This window comes from Muntiacus reevesi, chromosome 5 (assembly GCF_963930625.1).
Source record: "Muntiacus reevesi chromosome 5, mMunRee1.1, whole genome shotgun sequence".
Classification (NCBI taxonomy): Eukaryota; Metazoa; Chordata; class Mammalia; order Artiodactyla; family Cervidae; genus Muntiacus; species Muntiacus reevesi.
Window position 1 is genome coordinate 94,657,669 of NC_089253.1, and position 27,229 is coordinate 94,684,897.

General features: G+C 49.2%; 1 protein-coding gene across 1 annotated transcript in view; it reads right to left on the reverse strand.

Moving 5' to 3' along the window:
- Positions 1-25,343, reverse strand: part of AJAP1 (adherens junctions associated protein 1) — a 128,037-nt gene extending 102,694 nt beyond the window's left edge. Inside the window, exon 1 of the mRNA XM_065936861.1 lies at positions 25,256-25,343. Within this exon, the coding sequence (XP_065792933.1) occupies positions 25,256-25,284 (29 nt within the window). The 5' untranslated portion in view covers positions 25,285-25,343. The remainder of the gene's footprint in view (positions 1-25,255) is intronic.
- Between the last annotated feature and the right edge of the window lie 1,886 nt (positions 25,344-27,229).

Sequence of the window (27,229 nt, forward strand, 5' to 3'; positions counted from 1 at the left end):
CTCAATGTGTGGTTCCCTCCAACTCCACACCATGTAACATCTTTCTGATGGTTGGAATCTCTCTGCCTGGCTTCTGCATCTCTCCATCTTTCTGCCTCAGTGTCTAAGGGTATGCACAGTCACACTACAGCCACTTGGATAATCCAGGGAAATCTTATTATAAGACCAACATATTAGTGACCTTAATTACTTCTGCAAAGTCCCCTTTATGTCAGGTGATGGATTCAGAGCAGAGCATCACATCACAGTCAAAGCCCAGGACCTGCAAAGGGGCCACAAGTCTCAACCATCACCCACTGGGACACTCACCCCTGGAGACCCCATGGAGCACCAGAGAGACATGGTCCAGTCTCTGGAAATGGCCTTGGAGACAGTTGGCATTTGCAATAGAAGTGCCTCTACAGTGGGTTCTGGTCCCCAGAAATGGTGGCTTTGGGGCCATCTGAGGAGCTTCTGCCAGACATCCTGCTTCCCAGACCCCCAGACTTCATCAGAAGCACAATGCAGAGTCCCAAACAGAACCATACCATATCCCAACACCACATGGACAAAGCTCCCACAGAAACAGTCTTCCATTCCTGTAGTGCCCCCAAGGTTGGAACATCTGACCACTTGTAGCCCTGTGGCCCCTAGAGGTTCAGTTCTTTCATTTTTGTTCAATGTGCCTGCAGCTTTTCATACTGCGCTGATATGGGGTCCAATAACCTTGGTAACATTCAGCAACCAAAAGGTCCAGCCAGGGAAGGTCTGAGTGACTTCGAATGCCCTCCCACCCAATACCAAGGGTCCACATCCAGGAATCAGGCAGTGCTTAGCTTAAATGTACAAGTTGCAATGATGCTCAGGCAGCTCAGAAAGCCTCAAATCACAGAAACCAGGGAAGTGTGGGAGGGTTCTGGAAGACTCCACTCAATGGGAAAGAACAGTGCTCAGGAGAATGCTCATTTCCAAAAGTCTCATTCTTGCCACGGCACCCAAGTGCACGTGGGAGGTCTGCACTGTGGGTCCCCGCTCAGACCATCACAATGAAAGCAGGCTCCAACCAGCTTCTCTGTGAAACTCTGTGTTCCCATTAATTACATTTTCTGGTTACCCAGGGATTCAATTTTGTTCAGTCTCCGGTTCTACAAAAGCAGGAAAAATAATGGGCCAATATCTTTTAGATTAGAAGCATGCCTAACGAGGTTTCCATGTCATCATGCCATCATCCTTTGATGAATGGAGATATGCTGTGAGCGCAGAATCAGGAAGACATTTAGAGGGGGACTGAAGGATCTAGGAGAGGTCCATCTCTTCCACCGCCCAGGCTGTGCTTGGGTAAGGTGGGCATGTCCTGAGCCCGCGGTCCCACAGCTGTCAGATAAGAAGACCCACATTCTGATGCTCCCATCAGTCTGTGTGAAGCTTAAGAAAGATGATGTATTTGTGCTATGATACATTGTAAGCTCCTGGTAACAGTTGCCTGCTATTGCTATTTTTATGAAGACTGTCATCCTCATGTCATTATTAGTATCACTATTACGCTTTGGACCTCAGTTTCTTCCACTATAAAATGAACAAAATCACCCAACTCTATTCGTGCCTGTGAACAACAAGGGAAACAATGCATGGGAAGTGTGAGGCAAACTCTATAAAATACCAGCAAGTGTTACTATCACCATCATCTCCAAGACGGGGAACGATGAATAAGGTTCAGGATATTCTCTCAAACCACCTCCATGCCAGGGCATCCCTTAAAAGACATTTCCCTAAAACTTAAACCCTGATGTCGACATATTGGGTAAGTCATTTGCCTTTTCCCCTCCTCCAAAAGGGAGAGGACAAAAGAACATTCTGGGAACCCATATTCCAGTTAATCTGGAAGCGCTCCTGCTCTCACACATTTTCCGGACAAGTCGCCCAGCAGGTTCTTAAAAAACTGCAGATGAATGGGGTCGGACAGGGAGACATCCACCCGGTCGCTGATTGGGGACCCAGGTCCTGGACTCGAAGGGTAGCAGTGTCCCAGGAGCCAGCAGCAGAGTGGGCATTGCACTTCTGTGCGGGTAAGACACAGCTCTCAAGGAAAGGCAACAGGCTCATGAAGTCACTATGGGGATGCTTCAAGTTCACAGCCCATGGCTGGGTCACAGAGGACCCAGGTGATTGCACGGTCCAGGCTGGCTTTTCAACTAAAAGGATAAACGTTGGTTCAGGTGCTTTTCAATAGACCACACGACTCAGCTCTGAGGTCCAGGAAGAGGGGAAAGCAGAAGTCACCGAGAATAAGATCCATCCCAGGGGCAATTGCTTTAATCCACTCCCAAAATGGCTCATAATCCCTCTTTAGTGCAGAGCTTATAAAAAGTGCTGCTTCTCACCCGAGCCTCTTCCCTGGGGATGTGTCAGGAGTAAAGATGAAAACAGCTGCTCTGTGCCGGGCACTCCAGCACTGGGACCACAGGCAAAGCGAAAGCCTGGCTCTCTGCAATGGTGTGGGGGTGGGGGCGGCTCTCTCACTGGGCAGCCAGGCCCCGGGCTGTGCTTCTCACACAGTGACCCTCCTCCCAGCCCCCTAACCCTAAACCATTCCAAGCCCACAAGGAAACTCAGAGGGACCACAGGCGCTGCCCAAGGTCACACAAACAGTGCGGCTGCTTCCAACCCAGGGAGGTGTGCATAAACGTTGTGTGTGGGAAGTGCTGACACCTACACACACCCCAAAGGATCAAAAGCAGGGTGTAAGACAGACACTTGTACACTCACATTCACTATTCCCAGGAGCCAAAGGTGAAGCAACCCAAATCACTATCAGTGGATGAATGGAAAATACGATGTGGTCCACCCATACAGTGGAGTATTATTCAGCCATGATAAAGAATGAGGCTCTGACTCAGGCTGCAGTGTGGATGAGTGAGAGGAGCCAGACTCCAAAGGTCAGTTGCTACATGATCTCACTTACACAGACTGTCCAGAATAGATAGTTTAGAGACTGAAAGGAGACTGGTAGTTGCCAGGGGATGAGGAAGGGAATGAGTGACAGCTAATGGGTACCAAGCTTCCCTTTGGAAGAAGAATATAGTCTGCAACTAGCTAGAGGTGATGGTTGCACAGTCTTGTGCATGCACTAAACGCCACTGAAAAGTACACTTTTAAAAGGTTAATTTTGTTAACCACTGAATTTCGTATCAGTTAAAAAAAAAAAGAAAAGAAAAAAGGAGTGTTGGCTGGGTCCGAGTCCCTCCTGTGAGATCCAAGTATTCCCTGTGGCCATTGACATGAATTCTTTCTGCTTGTAGCTCAGAAGGACTCTGGAATTCCTAAACAAGGTGGGAGGGAGGGGGGTCTTAGGATGATGGGAGGAGCTGGTTTGAAATCCACCCTTCCCACCATCTCTCAGAGCTTCCATGGACATCAGTCCTGGATGCTCCCATCTCCTAGGCTGAGGCTCCCAAGAACATACAGAATAAGACAAGGAAATGCCATGCTGTCCCCGGGGTCCCCCTCCCAGGACCGGGGCTGGACAGCTGGCTGCCCGAGAGTCTGGTCTAGATCCTCCGTGACTCTGTGTGAGCTTAGATAAACTGCTTACCCTTTCTCTGCCTCAGTTTACCCATCTGTGAAATAAGGCTAATGATGTTTCCTGACCCTGGAGAGCTATTAAGAGATCTTGTGAAAGTTTCTGCACTGCTTGAGAGCTGATGGATGAAAAGGGCAAAGATTTGTTAATTGGTGATTTTCAAGTCCACTGATGCCACACACCCACTCCCCTACACAACACACACACACACACACACACACACACACACACACACACACACCCCATAGACCCAGAAATAAAAATCCACACATCTACACATACACACCCCTATACACACAGACACACAGAAAGACACATAAAAACTACATACACTCCATATCTGTAGATAGACGTACACACACATACACAAGCCTCCACAACACAGACACATGCACACCTCCTCATACACACCCACTCACAACACACACCCCACATACAAAAACGTTCACAGACATATACACAATCCCCACATACGCAGACACACAAAAACACAAAAGTTACATACACCACCACATTCATAGACAAGCGTACACACACATACACACCTCCTACAACACACAGACACCCACACACACCTACATACACATATTCCCCACACAAATATACCCATATAGATACACACCTCCATGCACACGCCTACACACACACCAGCTCTCTCTCTGAAGTTACTTTAAGAAGGCCTTCACCTTTTCTGCTACACAGGTTTGGACCCACACGTGGACAGAGGAAGCAGCCACCTCTGACATCATTCGAGGAGGACCCAATCTCCAATCTTCCCGTTCCTACTGGAAATTTCCACCTTGACTCTGTGCTGTTGGCTGACCACCCAGCTCTACCTACTCCCACACCCACACTCTTCCTGGGGGCGGGGGTTTCCTCCGAAAGTCACTGACCCTTTGGCACCCCGGGTCACTGGCTGTGAAGCACATGCACTGGCAGTGATCAACAGCAGCCACCCTTTCCCTTTGTCTAGATGCACCCTCTTCCTCCTCCTCTTCCCAGACAGGGCCAAGTGCCACCTCCTCCAGGAAGTCCTCCCAGTGGCTCCAGGCAGAGCCCCCTGCTTCTTCCTCTCAGCTCCTGCAATCCCAGCTGCACTGCCGCTCCCACTCTGATGGACAGTTCCTGCAGGGCTGGGGAAGTCCCCTGTCTCCGTGCCTAGCACAGCACCGCAGAACGAAGCTGCAGGAAAAAGTCTCCCTAGGCCCCACCAGGCCAGAGTTGGCCTGGGCTTCAGTGCTGGGGCATCCCACCCTCAGGGGCCAGCTGGTGGCTGGTGTGACAAAGCCACAGCCCTGACCTCTCCCGTGACCCTGGGGACAAGAACCTGGGAGACAGATGCCAGCTATGTGAGCTTGAGGCTCGGGTTTTCGAAGGCGTCGGGCTTCTGTGAAAACACTTGAATTCGCCTGCAGATGCTGAGGGAAGGTGGAATACCGTAGAGCAGTAACAGGCAGTCGACTAGCCCCAGGCCGGGCTTTCATTAAGGGCCTGACAGTGAACCCCAGAAACCTGGGCAGTGCCATGCCACAGCTCTAGGGGCCAGCGCCTCACGGGGCCATTCCGGCAACATTTTCTGGGGTTTGGAAATGTGGTGTCATAAAAATGAACATGCTTACTCTTGTCTTGCATAACTGGCTCCCTAAAGAATCCTTGCATTCTGAAAGCCACTGTGTCCCTCAGCAGGAAGCACAGTTCTCCTCAGCATCTGGGTACAGTCCTGAATCTCCTCTTTACGAAAGACGGGGGTGGGAGGAGTGAGAGAAACGAACTCTGGGGTGGATCCTTCCTCATCACAACCTGCTCCTTGCTAAGCATGAGAACGTGGTCTTCAGCTGGTCCGGAGGCTAAGGCTTCTGTCACAGCCTGGCCTCGTGGTTTCTGGAGGTTCTGTGCTAGCCTGCAAGGTCGAACCCTGCCTGCTCACTGATCATTTAGAAAAGTCAGTTTTATAAAACAGCGGCTGCATGCAAATGAAGTCCATCAGGCATCCCTGGGTAATTCTCGGCCTATGGTGGCTTTCTGCAACAGTTTGGGAGACTGGGTCCCCAGGGTGAACATTCACTTTTGATCACAGGGACAGTCGGGCCAAAGGGGGAGTGATGAGACTCGTCCAAGTGGGTTATATGGATGCTCGAATGGGACCATGTGGAGCTTCACCAAAAGGTTCACTTACAGAAAGAGAAGCAGGTGAGGACTTGCCCAGCTCCATCTCCCGAATCACAGCCCCCTCTCAGGGCCAACCTTGACTTGCTGAGAATGAGGCTCCCCACACACCCTCAGCAGGAGAGTACGGTCTGGGGGTTCTGCCGCCAACACAGCAAAACCAAGCCAAAAACTGTCCTGAACCTTCAGACCTGCACTCTCTCTTTCATCTGAAATGATAGCTTTTGTTTTAAGATGTCCCATGGTGGTGGATTTCCTTAAAATGGCCACTGCCCCCTGGAAGGAAGCACAGGACCCCCCAAAAAGCACAGCTGCCTCCCTGAGACTCCCTGGGAGGCCCAAGGGCCACGCCAGCCACATGCAGAAGGAGGGTGCTTTGTGGCTAGGGGACTTTTTGCAGGACCATCTGCAGGACCCCTCTACCCCTAGGCCACAGGCTGCCTCCCTCCAGCCATCGGAACCAGCCCCAGGCCAGTTAAGAGTTCGTGTTCCAAGGAACAAAATGTTCCCCTTCACAATATCTTTATACCAAGGCAGAACAGAAACCTTTGCCCTGGTCTTTATCTCGCCAAGGTGCGGCACCATGGTGAGACACAGCCGACACCCAATAAATGTGTATCGAATGAAAAATGAACGAATTAACCAAGGTTTCTGCACAGTCAGCTCTTCTCTTCAGAGCAAAGGGAAGGAGCAAATCCAAACCAAGAGGTGGAGCCTGGATACCTGGTCTGTGCATTTCCACCAAATGAGTAACACCCTAAGGGCATCTCTGAACCCCACCCCTGCCAAAGCATTTGTATGGATGGATACAAAGAATATGGTATCAGGAGAGAAATGGAAATAATGTTCACAGAGGCACTATTTGTATTAGCCACAAAATAGCAAAGTGAAAAGATCCATCCACAGATGAATGGATAAGCCAGCTGCGGTATGTCCAAAAAATGGAACGCTACTCAGAAATAAAAAAATCCACAAAGTAGACCCCAAGAACCCTATGTTAAGTGAAGAAAACCAGACAAGAAAGTCTGATCCTGTTCGTAGCAAATGCCCAAAATAGGCAAATCTAGAGCCAGAAGTCAGGCAAGAGGCTGCTTGAGGCTGGGGATGGGAATGAGATTAACTATAAACAATACAAGGGATCTTATTGAGGGTGGTGGAAATGATCTAAGATAAGTACAAAGATGGTTGCATGCACAGTAAGTTCACTAGAAGTTGAATTTTACATTTAACATGGATGAATGTTATGGTACATAAACTATACCTCAATAAACATACACACGGTGGGCAATCCTTTTTATCCATACTAAGCTTTTTTTTTTTTTGTCTTCAATGTACTATATTTAGTTATGTCCATCTATTTAGGTTTACATACTAAACATCTACATGTACATATACATACACATCATAATCAGAGTCAACCATTTAAGTAATCCAGCATTTGAGAGTTTTTGATTATTACGGGATGTGCCAACTTCCATTATGAATTCTTTTGGTATTAGACTAAATTTACAAGTTATGTTAAACCAAACTGTCTCAATCCATTAATTTCAAGTTTAATTTCACAAGAGCTCTCAAAAGAGGCTTCCTTGAATTTGGTAACATATTTATTTTTAATTATTAAATAGATTAAATAATTGTATCTGTGTCACAGGTATGTTTTCATCTTTTTATGACATGTTATGAATTCTTTGTCTGGAAAATCCCATGGATGGAGGAGCCTGGTAGGCTGCAGTCCATGGGGTTGTGAAGAGTCGGACATGACTGAGAGAGTTCACTTTCACTTTTCACTTTCACGCATTGGAGAAGGAAATGGCAACCCACTCGAGTGTTCTTGCCTGGAGAATCCCAGGGACGGGGGAGCCTGGTGGGCTGCTGTCTATGGGGTCGCACAGAGTCGGACACGACTGAAGTGACTTAGCAGCAGCAGCAGCAGCATGAATTCCTTGCTGCAAAATAACCTCTGATTTAGACTACAAAGTTTTTACCTAAAATTCTGGGTGCAGGAAGGACTTACAACCTCAGAGTCAGGGCTAGCTAGATCCACAGAGTGCTAACCTGACACCACAGTGGCTGGGTCCTTCTCCACTTTACATTTGGTTTTGTTTGCATTTTTATTTTTCCTAGATTGGAAACATGTGACTTAAATCAGGGGAGTGAGAAGTAGATTTTATATAAAACATGAGAGCCATAAAGGACGGTGGGAAGAGCACATTCCCCCACTAGCCAGCTGAGTCACCTTGGGCAAATCACTTCATCTCTCTGCCCTTCAGGTTCCTCCTTTGTAAAATCAGAGTGGCAACACCTGCCTTGCAGGGTCGTCACATGGATCCTGAGGACACACTGAGATGGTGCTGACTGGCTGGTCATTTGCAAAAGTCCAGGTTATGGAAAGGTCTGGAACACTGTGTTCCAGCGCCTCCTAGCTGGACAGAAAAGGAGAGAGAAAGAGAAGTCAAGGGTCTAGTTCTTGGAATCACAGCAGTTCACAGCCAAATCTGACACAGAGTTTCCCACTGCATCATCCAACTTCATTCCACAAGTATTAATAGAGCACGTGTGTGCATACCATACACACACACACTTACACACCAGTTCTTTTATCATAAAGACCAAAGGAAGTGAAAACAGCAAAGACACAAAGGAACACTGTGCCTTCACAAACTTGAGGCTCTTGTCTTACTGATCTAGAAACAGGAAACCAACTTTTTTGTGTGTTTCCTTGGAACATGATCTTGATACCACTCTATGTGCCAGGGCAGGCAAGTAGGACTGTCCCCAGAAAGGCTGTGCTATTTTCAGAGCTGACCTGATTTATGTATGAATCTGGACAGCTCTTCTTATCCAATAATTATGCACCAGGTCATTTATTACTGTCACTGCTAACAGATTTCATCACATTAGCAACACTGCACGTTCACATGCTGATGTATTTAGCGTGATAAAAAGTGTGACAGAATCACAACATAGCAAATCTTGTAATTTTTTTTTACCTGTTTTCACATCACCCATGAATGTCATTAAATTCAAATACATGGTACCTAAAGAGGGGACACACACACACAATCAGATGCTAACCTTTGACAGTGAAGTAGAGAATACTAGTTTTTTTAATGATACTTTTTGAGCTGATTCGCAAGTGTTGTAAGACATGATAGGAAGAAATCCTGCACACCCCTACCCAGTTCCCCAGTAGTAACATCTTACAAAACTACAGTACAATGTATAAACTGGATAAACTAAGGTCATGGCATCTGGTCCCATCACTTCATGGCAAATGTAAGGGGAAAAAGTGAAGCAGTGACAGATTTTATTTTCTTGGACTCCAAAATCACTGCTTATGGTAAATGCAGCCATGGAATTAAAAGACGCTTGCTCCTTGGAAGGAAAGCTACAACAAACCTAGACAGTGTATTAAAAAGCAGAGACATCACTTGACCAATGAAGGTTCATATAGTCAAAGCTATGACTTTTTCAATTGTCATGCACGGATGTGAGAGTTCAACCATAAAAAAAGGCTGAGTGCCACAGAACTGATACTTTCGAACTGTGGTGCTGGTAAAATGCTTGAGAGTCCCTTGGATTGCAAGATCAAACCAGTCAATCTTACAGGAAACCAGTCCTGAATATTCAGGATTGAATGCTGAAGCTGAAGCTCTAATACTTTGGCCACCTGATGAGAAGAGCCAACTTATTGGAAAAGACCCCCATGCTTGAAAGACTGAAGGCAAAAGGAGAAGAGGCTGACAGAGGATGAGATGGTTAGATAGCATCACTGACTTAATGGACATGAATTGGAGTGAACTCTGAGAGATAGTGTTGCAGATAGACTGGCATGCTGCAGTCTATGAGGTCACAAAGAGTCAGACCGACTTAGTGACTGAACAACAACAAATTAAGTTGCATACTGACACAGATGCAATCAAGACAGAAAGCTTCCCGTCACTATGAGGGCCCCTGAGTTTGTCCTGTTATAGCCATTCTCTTCTTTCTCTAACCTCTGACAATTATTACTGTGTTTCTATAATTATAATTACAGGAACTATAATTTCTATAATGTTGCCATTTCAAGAAGGCTGTGGAATCACCATACAGTGTGTAACCCTTGAGGTTGCCTCTTTTCACCCAGCATAACTCTCTGGAGGTTCATGAAGGCAGCTGCGCATACTAAGCGTTTTCTCGTTTTTATTGCTCAACTCTATTCCATGGTGTAAAGGTACCATGATATGTTTAGCCAGTCACCTACTAAAGGGCACCTGAGTTGTTTCCAATTTAAGACTTTATTTACAAATAAAGCTGTTATAAACATTTATATACAATTTTTCATGTGGACAGAAATCTTCATTTCTCTGGCATAAATGCCCAAGAATGGAATGCTCAACTTCAAGGCAGTTGCATGGTTAATTTAATAAAAAACTGCCAAAGTGCTCTGTGGATTGGCTATAACATTTTACCTTCCCATCAACAGTGTATCAGTGATCCAGGGTCCCCATATACTGGTCAGAATTTGGTGTCAGCATTTTTTATTTTAGCCATTCTGGTAGATGGATAAGGAAGTCTCATTGTAGTTTTAAAAGCATTTCTCTAACGGCCAATGAAGTTGAACATCTTTTCACATGCCTTTTTTTTTTTTAAAACCATCTAAACATCCTCTTTGATGAACTGTCCCATCATGGCTTTACCTGTTTCTAATTAGCTTGTATCTTTTTTTTTTTTTAAGAGGTCTTTGTGAGTTTTGAGAGTCTTTATGTACTTTGGATATTAGTCCTTTGTCAGATGTGTGGTTTGCAAATATTTTCTCCCGCTCTTCAGCCTATCTTTTCATCCTCTTAAAAAGTTTTCACAGAGAAAATTTAAAAAATTTGACAAGGTCCAATTCATCATTTTTCCCTTTTATGGATTGTGCTTTTGGTGTCAAGTCTAAGAACTATTTGGGAAGCCTCACATCTTGTAGATATTTTTTTCCTAAAAGTTTTAGTTTTTTCATGTTTTATATTTAATTCTGTGATCCACAATTTTGTATCCAAGGTTAATTTTATATAAAGCAAGGATTTTATCTTTGCTTATAAATGTCCTTTTGTTCTAGTATCATTTATTGAAAAGACTGTCTTTTCTCCACTGAATCTGTACCTTTGTCAAAAATCAATTGTGCGTATTTGTGGGAATCTAGATTCTCTGTTCTGTTTCACTGATCTGTGAATCTAACCCTTCATTGATATTACACAGTTTTGATAACAGCAGTTATATAATGTCACAATCTGATAGACTGATGTCTCTTATTTTATCATTCTTTTTCAAAACTGGCTTAGTTATTCTAGTTCCTTTACATTTGTATATGAATTTTAGAATTATCTATATGTTAAAATATTTTGCTGGGATTTTTATTAGAATTGTGCTAAACCTCTATATCAATCTAAAAAGTGACATCCTCAACTTACACTATGTTGAATCTTCCTATACATGAACCTGGTATGTCTTTCATATATTCAGGCTTTCTTTGACTCTTCCATTGGCATTGTGTAATTCCCAGCATAAAAGCTGTCAGCATAACAAGTTTTATTACATTTACATTGAAATATTTCATTTTTTAGCAACTGCAACCACTTATAGTTTGGCATTTTTAAATTTCAGTGTCCATGTGTTCACTGATAATAGAAACATAATTCATTTTTGTAAAATTATCTCATATTCTGCAACCTTGCTAAATTTACTTATTAACCTTAGGAGTTTTCTAAAATAGATTACAGGAGGTTTTCTATGTAGATAATCATATCTATAGAGATAATTGTATCATCTATAAATAAGAACAGTTTTATTTCTCCTTTTCTGTGTGTCTTTTATTTCCTTTTCTCCTGTAGCACACTGGCTAGAACTTCTATCACTGTGTTGAGTAGTAGTGGTGAGAGTGCATATCCTTGATTTTTTCCTGATCTCAGGGGAAAAACATCCAGTTTCTCAACATTAAGTATCAATTCAGTAGTAGTTTTTATAAATGTCCTTTATCAAGTTGAGGCAATGCACTCCTAGTCCTTTTTTCTACGAGTTCTCATCATAGATAAGTGCCAAATTTATTAAACACATATGATCCTCTGATTTTTGTCCTTTAGCCTTTTCTTATGATACATTAAGTTAAGTTCAGTTGCTCAGTCGTGTCCGACTCTTTGCGACCCCATGAATCGCAGCACGCCAGGCCTCCCTGTCCATCACCAACTTCTGGAGTTTACTCAAACTCATGTCCATCGAGTCAGTGATGCCATCCAGCCATCTCATCCTCTGTTGTCCCCTTCTCCTCCTGCCCCCAATCCCTCCCAGCATCAGGGTCTTTTCCAATGAGTCAACTCTTCCCATGAGGTAGCCAAAGTATGGAGTTTCAGCTTCAGTGTCAGTCCTTCCAATGAACACCCAGGACTGATCTCCTTCAGGATGGACTGGCTGGATCTCCTTGCAGCCCAAGCGACTCTCAAGAGTCTTCTCCAACACCACAATTCAAAAGCATCAATTCTTTGGCTCTCGGCTTTCTTCACAGTCCAACTCTCACATCCACACATGACCACTGGAAAAACCATAGCCTTGACTAGACGGACCTTTGTTGGCAAAGTAATGTCTCTGCTTTTTAATATGCTATCTAGGTTGGTCATAACTTTCCTTCCAAGGAGTAAGCATCTTTTACTTTCATGGCTGCAATCACCATCTGCAGTGATTTTGGAGCCCCCAAAAATAAAGTCTGACATTGTTTCCACTGTTTCCCCATCTATTTCCCATGAAGTGATGGGACCAGATGCCATGATCTTAGTTTTCTTAATGTTGAGCTTTAAGCCAACTTTTTCACTCTCCTCTTTCACCTTCATCAAGAGGCTTTTTAATTCCTCTTCACTTTCTGTCATAAGGGTGGTGTCATCTGCATATCTGAGTTACATTAACTGATTTCCAAATACTGAACCATCCTCACATCCACGGTATAAACTTCACTTTGTCATTGTGTATACTTCTTTTTGCATGCATGCTCAGTTGCTCTGCCATGTCTGATTCTTTACGAGTCCATGGACTGTAGCCCACCAGGCTCCTCCGTCCATGGGATTCTCCAGGCAAGAATACTGGAGTGGGTTGCCATTTCCATCTCCTGGGGATTTTCCCGATTCAGGAATCGAACCTGCATCTCCTGCACTGGCAGGCTGATTCTTTACCACTGAGGCACCTTGTAAGCCCCCAAATGCTTCTTTTCCATGTTGCTAGGTTTACCTATTTATTAATACTTTGTTAAGGATTTTCTTGGTTTATTTTCATAAATCATATTATCTACAGAATTGAGAATGCTAGTTTTTTAATTGCACTTTCCTGCTGTCAGAACTTCTCTGTGAGACCTTCCCTTCCTCCAACCTAAATGTTCTTTTCTCAGGACCAGGGATTCCATGATAGCATGAAAAGTCTGTGCAGGCCCTGGTACACTGAGGTCCATCAATCAGTACTGAACTCCTGAGATCCCTCTTCTACAGACACTGATGGCTACTCCTTCCTCACCCTTCTTAAGCTGGAATCTTCACAACAGTTGGTAGTGTCTATAGGTCAATTTGAAAAGGTTGCATCATTGTATTTGGGTACAATAAGGCACTTAATCTTCAATTAAGTTGCCCCAAAGTTCCCTAAGTTTGAGTTTAGGGGTTTTACAACGATTCCATGGCAAATAGAAGGGGGAAAAGTACAAACAGTGACAGATTTTACTTTCTTGGTCTCCAAAATTACTGTGGACAGTGAATGCAGCTATTAAATTAAATATGCTTGTTCTTTGGAAGGCAAGCTATGAAAAACTATATTAAAAAGCAGATACATTACTTATTAAAAAGCAGAGACATTAAAAAGCAGAGACATTACTTAGCCAACAGAGGTTTATATAGTCAAAGCTATGATTTTCCAGTAGTCATTTACGGATGTGAGAGGTGGACCAGAGAGAAGGCTGAGTGATGAAGAATTGATGCTTTTGAATTGTGGTGCTGGAGAAGACTCTTGAGAGTCCCTTGGACAGCAAGATCCAACCAGTCAATCCTAAAGGAAATCAACCATGAATATTCACTGGAAGGACTGATGCTGAAGCTAAAGCTCTAATACTTTGGCCACCTGATGGGAAGAGCCAACTCACTGGAAAAGACCCTGATGCTGGGAAAGATTGAAAGCAAAATGAGAAAAGGGGTGGCAGAGGATGAGGTGGTTACATAGCATCACTGACTCAATGGACATGAATTTGAGAAAACTCCAGGTGCTAGTGGAGGACAGAGGAGCCTGGTGTGCTGCAGGCTATGGGGTCACAAACAGTAGGACAAAACTCTGAACAACAGTGAACCCGTGCCCTGCTTAACTAAGTCAGTACGTTAAAAAAGATCTAGATGTGCAGAAAAAGTCTTTGACTAAATTCGACATCCATTTATGATTAAAACTCTCCAGAAAGCAGGAATAGAAGGAACATACCTCAACATAATAAAAGCTATATATGACAAACCCACAGCAAGCATTACCCTCAATGGTGAAAAATTGAAAGCATTTCCCCTAAAATCAGGAACAAGACAAGGGTGCCCACTCTCACCACTACTATTTAACATAGTGTTGGAAGTTTTGGCCACAGCAATCAGAGCAGAAAAAGAAGTAAAAGGAATCCAGATAGGAAAAGAAGAAGTGAAACTCTCGCTGTTTGCAGATGACATGATCCTCTACATAGAAACCCCTAAAGACTCTACCAGAAAATTACTAGAGCTAATCAATGAATATAGTAAAGTTGCGGGATATAAAATCAACACACAGATATCCCTTGCATTCCTATACACTAAAAATGAAAAAACAGAAAGAGAAATTAAGGAAACAATACCATTCACCATTGCAACAAAAAGAATAAAACACTTAGGAGTATATCTACCTAAAGAAAAAAAAGACCTATACATAGAAAACTATAAAACACTGATGAAAGAAGTCAAAGAGGACACAAACAGATGGAGAAACATACCGTGTTCATGGATTGGAAGAATCAATATTGTCAAAATGACTATACTACCCAAAGCAATCTATAGATTCAATGCAATCCCTATCAAGCTACCAACGGTATTTTTCACAGAACTAGAACAAATAATTTCACAATTTGTATGGAAATACAAAAAACCTCGAATAGCCAAAGTAATCTTGAGAAAGAAGAATGGAACTGCAGGAATCAACCTGCCTGGCTTCAGACTATACTACAAAGGCCACAGTCATCAAGACAGTATGGTACTGGCACAAAGACAGAAATATAGACCAATGGAACAGAATAGAAAGCCCAGAGATAAATCCACGAACCTATGGACACTTTATCTTTGACAAAGGAGGCAAGAATATACAATGGGAAAAAGACAACCTCTTTAACAAGTGGTGCTGGGAAAACTGATCAACCACTTGTAAAAGAATGAAACTAGAACACTTTCTAACACCATACACAAAAATAAACTCAAAATGGATTAAAGATCTAAATGTAAGACCAGAAACTATAAAACTCCTAGAGGAGAACATAGGCAAAACACTTTCCAACATAAATCACAGCAGGATCCTCTATGACCCACCTCCCAGAATATTGGAAATAAAGGCAAAAATAAACAAATGGGGCCTAATTAAACTTAAAAGCTTTTGCACAACAAAGGAAACTATAAGCAAGGTGAAAAGACAGCCCTCAGATTGGGAGAAAATAATAGCAAACAAAGCAACAGACAAACGATTAATCTCAAAAATATACAAGCAACTCCTGAAGCTCAATTCCAGAAAAATAAATGACCCAATCAAAAAATGGGCCCAAGAACTAAACAGACATTTCTCCAAAGAAGACATACAGATGGCTAACAAACACATGAAAAGATGCTCAACATCACTCATTATCAGAGAAATGCAAATCAAAACCACAATGAGGTACCATTACACGCCAGTCAGGATGGCTACTATCCAAAAGTCTACAAGCAATAAATGCTGGAAAGGGTGTGGAGAAAAGGCAACCCTCTTACACTGTTGGTGGGAATGCAAACTAGTACAGCCACTATGGAGAACAGTGTGGAGATTCCTTAAAAAACTGGAAATAAAACTGCCATATGACCCAGCAATCCCACTTCTGCACATACACACCGAGGAAACCAGATCTGAAAGAGACACGTGCACCCCAATGTTCATTGCAGCACTGTTTATAATAGCCAGGACATGGAAGCAACCTAGATGCCCATCAGCAGACGAATGGATAAGGAAGCTGTGGTACATATACACCATGGAATATTACTCAGCCATTAAAAAGAATTCATTTGAATCAGTTCTAATGAGATGGATGAAACTGGAGCCCATTATACAGAGTGAAGTAAGCCAGAAGGATAAAGACCAATACAGTATACTAACACATATATATGGAATTTAGAAAGATGGTAACGATAACCCTATACGCAAACAAAAAAGAGACACAGATGTACAGAACAGACTTTTGGACTCTGTGGGAGAAGGCGAGGGTGAGATGTTTCGAGACAACAGCATTGAAACATGTATATTATCTAGGGTGAAACAGATCACCAGGCCAGGTTGGATGCATGATACAAGTGCTCGGGCCTGGTACACTGGGAAGACCCAGAGGGACCGGGTGGAGAGAGAGGTGGGAGGGGGGATCGGGATGGGGAATACATGTAAATCCATAGCTGATTCATGTCAATGTATGACAAAAACCACTACAATATTGTAAAGTAATTAGCCTCCAACTAATAAAAATAAGTGGGAAAAAAAAAAGATCTAGATATATCAAAAAGAGAGTTTTCTCAGAGCTCAAAGAGTTTACCATTTAATACAGACAGAGCTCCCATACTATGGAATTGCCCCATAGTACAAACTCTTTATTTTAATACTCAAGAACAGGTAACTACAAATGACCACTCAGGGCACCTCAGCAAAGTGCAGTCCCTTCCCAGATCACACCCCACTGCCCGGAAGTGTGCCCAGAGCCAAGATCTTACACTTAGCGTGTTCCCCATCAGTGTCCCCTGAAAGCCCAGGGTGGGCTGATCACTGCAAAGGCCCTGCCTCCAAACTGCTCAAGAGCCCCCTTGTACCTGCACAGCTCTGATCAGCTGCCCACCAGCCCCCTTGGAGTCAACTGTCTCTCTCAGCATTTGTCAGAAGCCAGATTCTGATGTGGTTATTCAGGCTTCTTTATCCAGATCGTCAATCCTGTGAAAACACCAAATTCCCTCCTGCAGGAGGAGTTTTGTTTAAAAACTAATCTCTTCACCTGGAGCTGGAATTCCTGATAAGTGCTTGGATGCCCACTAGCCCCTAAACTCCCCAAATACATTCCCACATAAACTCCCCAAGAGATATGCTCACTCCGCTCACACACCACCCACACCACACACACACACACACACACACACACACACACACACACACACACACACACACACACACACACACACCTGTTTCTACAAAAATGTTCCCAAAATCTTCAATGAAACCAGGCCTTGGTGATTCCCCATCTCTCGACCTCCCATGGGCCTGAGGCATCACGGACTCTCAGCACTGGTGACAAGTGCTGGGGGGTGGGGCGGAGGATGGAGGCCCCCACCAGGACAGATCAGTGAATGTACACTGCTGCAGTAAGAGGGGCCCACCAGGAGGTCTGTCCCCCAGGGGGAGCTCCCTCCCGGCCCTGGCTCTGGGGCACACTTGGCAGAGGGGCGGGGGTAATGCCCCCCTCCTGGGGGTCAGCTCTCCTTTCTGGCAGGCGACACAGCTTCTGTACTCACTAGGCTCTTTCATTGGTTTTCTCCTCTGCATCAGCTGACCCTAGCCTCTGACACCTCTGTTACAAGGGAACAGTTCTCCCATCCCCTCTCAGGCCCCCAGAAGCATTTTATTACAGCTTGGTGGGGGCCCCTGATGGTACGGTAGGTGTGGAGGACGTGCTAGCACAGGCCACCTCCCTCTCCCAGCCGAGGGCCCCTAATGGCAGCAGCCACTGCGCCCACTCCAGCTCATCCTTCTGTCTCTGGCCCTGGCGCCGACCCGGCCCAGAGCTGGCATCAGCAAATGCCCGCTGTTGAATCAGGAGGGCTGCTGGCCAGACTGGCCCTCCTCAGAGCTCTTACTAATGGAGCAATGGTGCCAACATGACACAGCGGTTGGGGAGGTGGCAGTCTCCAAACACCTGCTTTTCTCACTTCTGAGTTTCCATACGGAAGTGTCCAATGTGAGCTCCCAAATGCAGCAAGTCCAGAGGGAGAGACGAAAGTAAACTGCACTCCTGATCTCCAAGACTCAGAGCAGGGTAAGAATGTAAAAGGAACCCTCATTAATCCTATTTTAGACTGATGACACATGGAAATGCTATTTCGCATATACTGAAAAATTAAATATATCATTCAAGCTGATTTCACCTGTTACATTTTTCTTTTAATATGGTTACTGAAAATTTTCAAAACACGAATGTAGCCCGTGTTATATTTCTATTGGACAGTGCTCTTCTCCACCCCAATAAGGATGTTTTACCCCTCATTTGCCCACCCCCATTGTTGGGGTGAGGAGTCTCGAAGAGGAGAAATCCACTCATTTCTGGGTCTGCACGGCATCTACTTGGGGTTGGTTGGGCATGCCCAGGCACTCAGAAATTAAGGAGCAAACTCAATGAGAGATATAATTGAAAACAGAGATCAGGACATTTTTCTGTGCTATACAGACATTTACAGCAGATATGTTTCCTGAACTACAGTGTCAAGCTGCACATGACACCCCCGGGACTTATTTTATTTTTAGAATTTGTACCTTTTGACCCATCCACCCTTTCACCCATTCCCCACCCCTCACCCCTCACCCTTCATCTCTGGCAACCACCAGTCTGTTCTCTGAATCACATATTTGAAAGTCGTTGAGAAAGTAGATCTTAAATGTTCTTTTTGTTTTGTTTTTTAATTTCTTTTTTAAATTGAATTATAGTTGATTTACCCTGTCTTGTCAATTTCAAGTATACAACAAAGATATATACATAAAGCTCCATCTAGGAAGCTTCCCCAATAGCTCTGTGATGAAGAATCCGTCTGCTAATGCAGCCTAAGTGGGTGAGATCCCAGGGTCAGGAAGATCCCTGGAGAAGGAAAACGGCAACCCAATCCAGTATGCTTGTCTAGGAAATCCCATGAACAGAGAAGCCTGGCACACTGCAGTCCACAGGGTCACAAAAGAGTCGGACAAGACTGAGTAACTAAAAAACAACTTTTTCAGATTCTTCAGATTTTTCAGATTCTTTTCCCTTATAGGTTAATACAAAATACTGAGTATAGTTCCCCGTGCTATACAATAGGGCCTTGTTGACTATCTATTTTCTATATAGTAGTGTATATATGTTAATCCCAACCTCTTAATTTATCCCCCCACCACCAAAGTTCTTATCATAAGAAAAAAATTCTGTAACTATGTATGGTGACAAATGTTAACTAGATTTACTGTTTTTGCTCATTTCACAGGTATTCAAGTATGGAATCATTATGCTATACACCTGAAATTAATATAATGTTTATGAAAATTATACTTCAATTTAAAAAAAAAGCATGCATATTTTATCCAAATACAGTACAATTTCACAGCTCACATTTAAGACAAGAACAGAAATGGCTTAAGGTGTCTATGTGTCACTAACATTCCTCAACATCCTCCAGCTGCCCACCTGCACTCCTATACTGACCAGAATATTCTCTTTCAGATGTGCTGGCCCTGTCTTTCACTAATCCCTAGTAGGCCATTAACTGTCCCTACTCCCCCAAGACAGTCCAGCGGAGGGGAGACCTCAGCCCATGGCATGGCCAGTGAGTCTGCCTTTTGCCCTCAACTTGTACCCCACGTCTCTCAGACCTCCCTTGGTGGCACCTTAGCTCCCACTGCCAGACCTGTGCCACCTGCCTTCCTGTTCTCTTTTCTTCTACACTCACCTTTCCTCTCAGAAAGTTAAAAATTGGATGCTCTCATGCCTACTGAACTGATACTAACTGAAAACTATCTCACTGAGTGCTATCAGTTATTATCAGATCAGTAGCTCGGATAGTTTTTCCTGAATATGCCTGCATTCCAATTGTGATGAAGTTCTAAGCCAAAGGAATGAATCTCTAATGGTGGGGTTGTGAGCACCAGCAAGTGGGGTTGAACAGAGTCTCCACCTAAGCCTGGCTCTGGCTGTGCATTCCTTTCCTGGGTCTTAGTTTAGAGTCAAGGCCGAGGAACTACAAGGGCAACCCTTGGACAAAGCATGGGCACTGGGCCAGGAGGACAAGTTTACTCATTCAAGGAGAGAGCTCCTGAGCAACTACACAGTGGTGGCACACTTCTCAAGAGGTACTGAAGGATGAGACGGCCCTTGCCCTCACCACCCGCAGCCAGAGACCAGGGCTGCTCTCTAGCACCCACCCGGAAACCTGAGCACAGGTGCACCAGTACCCCCGGCAGACACACCCCCCGAGGCCCCAGTGCCAGCTGAAACCCCTGAGGTCACACACGGGGCCCAAACACGGACTTGCTGAGGACTCGGGCAGGCAGTCTCAGCAGACACATAGTCCAGGCCACTGCCCATCCTGGGCTGGAAATGGCAAGAGAGCAGAGACAGTGGGCTCTGTTGGCTGACCACCCAAGAGAAAGTGCACCAATAACAAAAGCCCCAGCGAGTGGACAGAATCAGCACGTGAACGGCGTGTGGGGAAAGCTGATGCACAGATGGACCCAGCACGGCTGCCACCCACCTTGTCTTGGGTGGGAGGGGAGAAAGAAAGAAGGTAATAGCTTCTTTCAGAGAGTGCATGTCTGGGATGGAGATGCAAATACAATCCCCAGTCCCTCCAGCCTAGCCCCCCCTGACCCCCCCTGGCCCCCTGATCCCCCCTGGCCCCCCGATTCCCTAGTCTCCCACGGTACAGCAGCAGGACCCTGTTCTTTGCCAGCACATGACACTCTGACGGTGCCCAGGTCAGTGGGTCAGGGCCAACAAGGGCAAAATGGATGCCACCATTCCCACTGTCCTCCACTCCGAGCTCTCTTTGGGTCATGTTGGAGGTATGAAGATGCCCATAGATGAATGGGGGGCTTCTAGCCTCTTAGCATCCTCAGAGAAACATCACTCATCACCTGGCTACTTCACTGTGCCTGCTGGGACATCCCAATTAACTCCGCTGGTTCAGAGGTTGCTAGGAGACAACCAGCTCACTCCCCCCACCCACCACCAGCAGCAGTAGGGGATGGGTCCTGTATGCTGTTCTGGAAGGGGTTTGGAAGCAGCCCTGAAGAAGCACCCTACTGTGCCTGTCTCATTGCTGGTAGAGTGCTGATTCCAACAGGAGACCAGAGCAGACTCCTCCAAGCAGCCAGAAACAATCCAGGTTCTATATGGATGGCCACTGGGGAAGCCAGGACCCAAGGGCCCCCAGAGCTCTGACATGGGAACACTGCAGCCTCTGACTTTCTACGAACTGAGTTAATCTGAGTTATGTAACCACCACTTCCCGCTGGGTGGCCTCCTGACGCACCAGCGCCTCTGAATTCCTGGAAGGGGGTCTTGAGAGAGAGTTGAGTCGGGGGCCACAGGGTCTGTTTGCTGTAGCCCCAGCGAGTCCTCCTCCTGCCTCCCCCTCCTGGCTGACTGGCATCGAGCAGGAGAAACCCTCTCGAGCCAGACTTCAAACGTGAAAATCTAGATCAAGGATATATTTGGCTTTCCAAGCTAATCTCTACATCAATTTGGTCTCTACTGAGTTGTAGCCCTTTGAAGAAAACTTGGCAACTACGTTTGGAAAGCAGATGACTCTTACGTAACCCCAGACAGGAGCCCGGGCCTCTGGGAGGCTCGGCAGTGGTCGGCCGGGTCGGGGTTTGGTGTCCGCCCACTTCATCGTGACCCAGGGTGCAGCTTTGACCCACGTGCCCTGTGCACCCTGCGGTTTCCCCAACAATGGCTGGGGGATGAAGAACTCAAGAAGCACACCCAGCCCACACCTCCCAAACACCTTGATGGTGTCCGGGTTGGGGGGTTGGGGACTACAAGGGGGATGGGATGCCGCTGTTCCCACTGCCGTCTGAGCGACCCGGCTAGGAGGATGCAGGAGGCATGGGGGAGACAGCGGCTCTCTCTCCAGGGACTGGGAGACAGACATCTCGGGGAGAAGAGGAGCTGTCTCAGCTTGTGCCCTGCTCCCCACTTACTGGCCTCTTTGATGCACAGAAGAAGAAGCAGGTGATTAGAATAAATCAACCAAAGAATAAATCAATCATCAGGCTGGGAGGAGCCTACTGCCCCCTCCTCTGCTTGGACAGTGAGTCCCCTGGGGGGTGGGGGAGCTTTGAGTGGTGGGGGGAGATGCACCACGTGGCAGAAAAGATGTGAGCTGTCTCCTAAAATGATGATTTATTCCAGCAATATTGTCCTGGATGAGTATCACAGCCACTGACACTCGAGGGGCTCCAGTGGTAATCGATTTGGTGCCAGCAGGTGGAAGTGGGTGAGAACCAAGACTGAACAGGAGGGTGACGTCTGTGGACAGGGCCTCTGACCTGGTCTTCTAAAGCCCAGCTGCAGGGCCCCAGCTGCTGGAGGACTTTACAGGCAGCGATGGGGACAACCAAGCCACTGGGACCATGCACAGAGGCCCAAACATGGTATCATGTGGCCGGCGGGGACCTGTGTGAACCCCCATGAAAGAAGAGTCATCTTATGTTGCTACAGTCCCTCCCCCACCACAGGCACATCCAGGGCCTCCGGAACAGAATGGGCAACAGAACCTGAGGCTGGAAGAACAGGCAGAAGGACAGGCACCAGGCCTGCAAGGAGCCTGGTGCTGGTCAGCCACTGCGCCCCTGAGGACACCTGGCAAGTGCTTTGCAAGCTCCGAGACCCTGATAGAGCTGCTGCGTGGAGAGCTGTGGCCTCAGAGGCCACTCACAAGCAGGCGGCCGAACTCTAAAATCTGCGCCGCCTGCTGAGTAAGCATCCCCTTCAAGCTGCTCCCAGATCGAGCTCGGACGCAGCTGGCAGGGCTCCGAGGCCACCTTCAAAAGATACCTTTATCTGCGCGGATGGAAGGTATCTTTGGAGCTCTGCTACAACCACCACCAAAAAGGCATAAAAACAGCTCCAAAACACTCAATCTGTTCCTCCTCCTCCTCCTCCTCGGAAGAAAAGGCACCGCGCACAGCTCCTTTCCATTGCAGAAGCAGAAATCCTAGCCCAGACTTTATCTCGCAAGCCAGAGCTGAGAGTCTTCACTCAGATCGCGCCCAGAGCCGTCTCGCGTCACCTGGGCCCCATGTCTTACGCTTGCCTGACCCAACCAGGCTTGAAGCCGGGCAGCACAGTGCCTGGTGCTCACCTGGGGGAGCCATGGAGGGACTTGGGAGCGGAGGTAATGGACTGCCTTCAAGGAAAACTGCATTAGCAGGTCCCAGGCAAGCCATCCCTGGCTTTCACTGACTGTTAGGCTGTGCCTGGTGAGATGCAGAAACGCAGACCCTCCAAGCACGGCCCCTTCTCCTGGCCAGTCGGCCAGGGGATGGCTCTCAGACATGACAGAGCTCTCTCCTGCCAGCCTCCCCGAGAGGCGAGGCGACAGCCGGTCCTCAGAGGCGCATTTACAGAAAATCCCTTGTGCTAACACTGAAGGGAAAAAAACAAAAGGTCAAACTTCAAAATCACCAACAGAACTATTTTCTAAAGCAAAATCCCAAGTAGACCTCACTCAGGGATGCATTAGATGAACTGTTTTAGTGAATTCTGAACCAGCAGAGAGGTTCTTTTTTCCCGTAATATTTATTTTCTTTTCTCTTTATCAAAATATACTAATCTTTCAATCTAGCAAGTTAGTAATAAAGAAAGATGTCGGTTCAAATAACTTGCCGGCAGTCAATCAGGAAGGCAGTGCCAGACAGCAGCTGGGGAGGTGTCTGGGAGCTGAAGGAGCACCCTCTCCCAAAGAGGGGGGACCCCTTTGATCTTTCAGAAGGCTCTGGAGTCTGGCTGAAACCCGGCAGGCAGAGGCGAGGGCACCTGGAAGGGGTCACTCAGGAAGAGCTGCCCTGACGCTCCATGGAGTCTGTGTCCCAGAGCGGCTGAGCCTAAACCTTATCTAGTCTAAGCACGGGACATCGATTCAGGCTGAGCCAATATCCAGCGCAACCCGCTTCACTATTAACCTATTAAAGCCCAGGCCGCCGAACACGACCCGGCCAACCAGACAAGAAACGCCGCTTTCTAGAAAAAGACCAAGGATAACACTGGACAATTCTCACTAGATGTTTCCAACAGGCTTTGCCCCGGGACTGGGGAATCGTCTCATAAATTAAGGGTAGCTAGGAGACGCCTTGCGGGCGCCGTCCTCTCCCAGTTTCTCAAAATCAGGACGCGCACTCGATTCCCCCCTCAGCCCGCTCCCCCCAGCTTTTATCGGCTGGCGGTGGGGGCGGCTCAGGCACAGGCTCCGGCGACGACCGGGCCCCTTTCTCCCCAAAGCGGGAGTGCAGTGCATCCCAGTGGACAAACTCGAGAACCGCACGCTGGCTCTTGCAGCCTCCGCCTGCGTCCTTCCAGTTCTCCGATGCAACCCGGGACCCACACGCACCAGCTCCGCCGAGACCCCGGAGGGAGGGCGACGGATCGGAGCCCATCTGCCCCGCCAAGGGTACAAGTGTGTCCGACTGGCTCCTAGCAGGGCTAAAACCCGAGCGCCGTGGCAGGCAAGCAAAGTTTGCCCCAAAGGGTCTTCTTGGGTACCCCTGCTGGGAGCATCGAGCTCGAACCCCCGGTTTCAACCGGCCCTGGAGTCCGGGACAAAGGCAATCCCCAGGGCGTTTCTGGAGGATGTTTGCCCGTACGGGAGAAAGGGTGCCCTCCCGCGCTCCCCCAGAGCCTCAACGTCTCCGGCCCCAGCTGCCCGCCAGCTGTGCGCGCCCGTCGGGCCCAGAGGTCACCGGCAAACAGCTGGATCGGCAGCTGGGAGCCCAGGAGGCCCCTGCTCAGCTCCGGGGCCCCGAGGAAGGGGAAAAAGAGGGGCGGCGTGGCTATCAGGCTTCGGTTTCTTCTAACTCCGCCAGCCAAGCTCTCGCCAGATTCGGAGCCCCCTGGCTTTCCCTGGCAGCCCCGGCCCCCGCCCTAGGTCCACAGCCCGCCGCGCCCAGCGGCCCGCGCCTCCCCTGGGCCCCGAAGAGGCGGCGCGCCGGGGCGGCCGGCCAGGACACTGCGCTGCTGGCGCCGGGAGCCGCGGGCGCGCCCGGCTGGCCCCAGAACCGGGAGAAATGGGGCGGGCGCCCCGATCCGGACACGCGGAACCCGGGGACAGTCGGCCGCTGCCAGCGGGGCTCCGGGGCTCCAAGCTCCGGAGCAGCGCCCCGACCCGGATCCCGGGGCACCGGCTGGCCGCTCGCAGGAGCAGAGAGGGGTTCGCTTTATTCGCAACACAGAGGAAAGCGCCGCTTCAGCCCGGCTCGGTACCCACGCACCCGCGCGCCCACACGCACCCCGGTGCTGGCCGGGTCGCTCACCTGAGTCCTAAAAGCTGTTGAATCCACATGGTCACGTTTCGGGGAGCAGAGCCTCAGATCTCGCTCGCCCCGGCCATCTGCGCGGCGCCCGCGCCCGCTCGCTTCCGTCCCGCGGCGCCGGTCTCCGGCTCTCGGTCCGCCGCCGCCCGCTGCCCGCTGCCCGCCGCCCGCCGCCCGCCGGCCGCGGGGCGCAGAGCGAGTCAGAGCGCGGCCGCGCGGGGCTCCATGCCGGCCGGCGCGCCGCCGCCGTTGGGGCGCATGGTTCAGGCGGGGCGGCCCGCGGGGGCGCACATCCTTGGGCCCGGGTGCAGGGCTCGGTCCCCCTCCGGGGGCGACCCGGCGAAGGCAGCGGTGAGGTGAGGGAGCCGGCTGCGGCCCGGGAGGGGCGCACTCCAGCGCCGCGGCCGCGCGGCGAGGATCTGGGAGCAGCGGCTTCGTCCTCCGGGGCGGCGAAGAGGGAGGCGGGCGGCGCCGCCGCGCACAGTGCGTGTCTCGCGGCGAGGTTCTCGAGCCGGCCCTAGCCCCGCGCCGAGGGGGCGGCGAGGTCCGGGGGTGCGGGCGGCGGCGACGCTGGCGGACGTGTTTCTCCTGCGCGCGCCACCGACTGGGGGGCTCTGCTGGGGACTCCGCCGCCGCTCGGCGCCGCTCAAGTTGGCCGGGGGCTCCGTCTGAGCGCTCGCTCCGCAGACGGACGCGGCGCCGGAGGCCGGCAGGAGGCGGGCGGGGGAGGCGCGCGGGGCGAGGGCGCCGTGGAGCGCGGGGCGTGGGGACGCGCGGCGGCGGCGCCGCGCCGAGGAGGCGCGCGGGGATCCCGGGGCCCCGCCGCCCGCGCCCACCGCGCCCGCCGCAGAGCCGCCAGCGCCGCTCGGCCGCCTCCTTCCGCGCGTCTGCCTCTCCGCGCGCTCGCCCCCGCCTCCCCGAGCGGGCCCCAACTCCGCCCGCCCGGCCCGGCTCACGTCACCCGCTCCCCCGCCTCTCGAACTGAAGCCCGAGCCCCCTGCCCGGCCCCGGCTGCCGGTTGCCGCCCGCCGCGCCTCGCGGTGGCCCACCTCTCCGCGCGGGGCTGTGCCCGGCCCCGGCGACACTGCAGGCGGGGCCCCGGCCGCCCCTTCCCCAGCTCTGGCCTCGTCCCGGTCCCCACCTTGGGAAAAGCTCGAGAGAGGCCGCGGGCTCGGATTGGACCGCCGGGCGCCGCCGGATGGTGTTGCCACGGTAACCAGATGGCACGCGAAGCGGTTCGAGGTTCTGACCCGGTTACCGGTGCGCCCAGTGCCCCGGGAGAGCTGGTTTGGGGGAGGGGACGTTCCCGAGGAAGTGCTCGGGGCGGGGGGGGGGCGCCTGGGGCGGGGACTGGGAGAAAAGTTTCCTCCAGGCAGAGGTGCGCGGAAGCGGCCGCGGGAGTCAGGAAGGTAGGAGGGTCCGCTGCTAGGCACGCGTCTCTCCCCGCGGCCTGGACCCCGGTCTTGGCGCCGGTGAGAGAAGTCTCTGCGTCCCTGGTCGGAGCTCCATCTTCTGTCCCCCCCCACCCGTCCCGTCCCGTCCCGTCCCGTCCCGTCCCGTCGCGTCCCGTCCCGAATCCCGAAACCTCAACCTCCCCCTGGACTGGGAGTCCGGCTGCGCCCGATCGCCCGACTGCAGCTGCTGCTCTGCCGGCCCTGAAGGAGGAGGACCCCGGAGAGTTCCAGGACCCCGGCGTCCCGGACTGTCGGTCCCCGGAGTTCCCCGTGCCTACCTGGTTAGGTTGTCCTTGCAAGGCCTTGACCAGAGGCGAAAGGGCCCGCGGCGGGGTCCCTCACACCGGGAAGAGACTCCCGGGAAACTCCGCGCTGAAGGCCCGACCTGCTCACTCCGCGAGCAGCCGCGACAAAGCCCTGCTTCCAACTCTCAGAGGCCCGAAGAGGTGCACAAACCAGGCCTTTAGAAATCAGCTAGTGAAGCTCCTGTGTGGCAAGTGTGGATGCGGGGGTCCAGGGA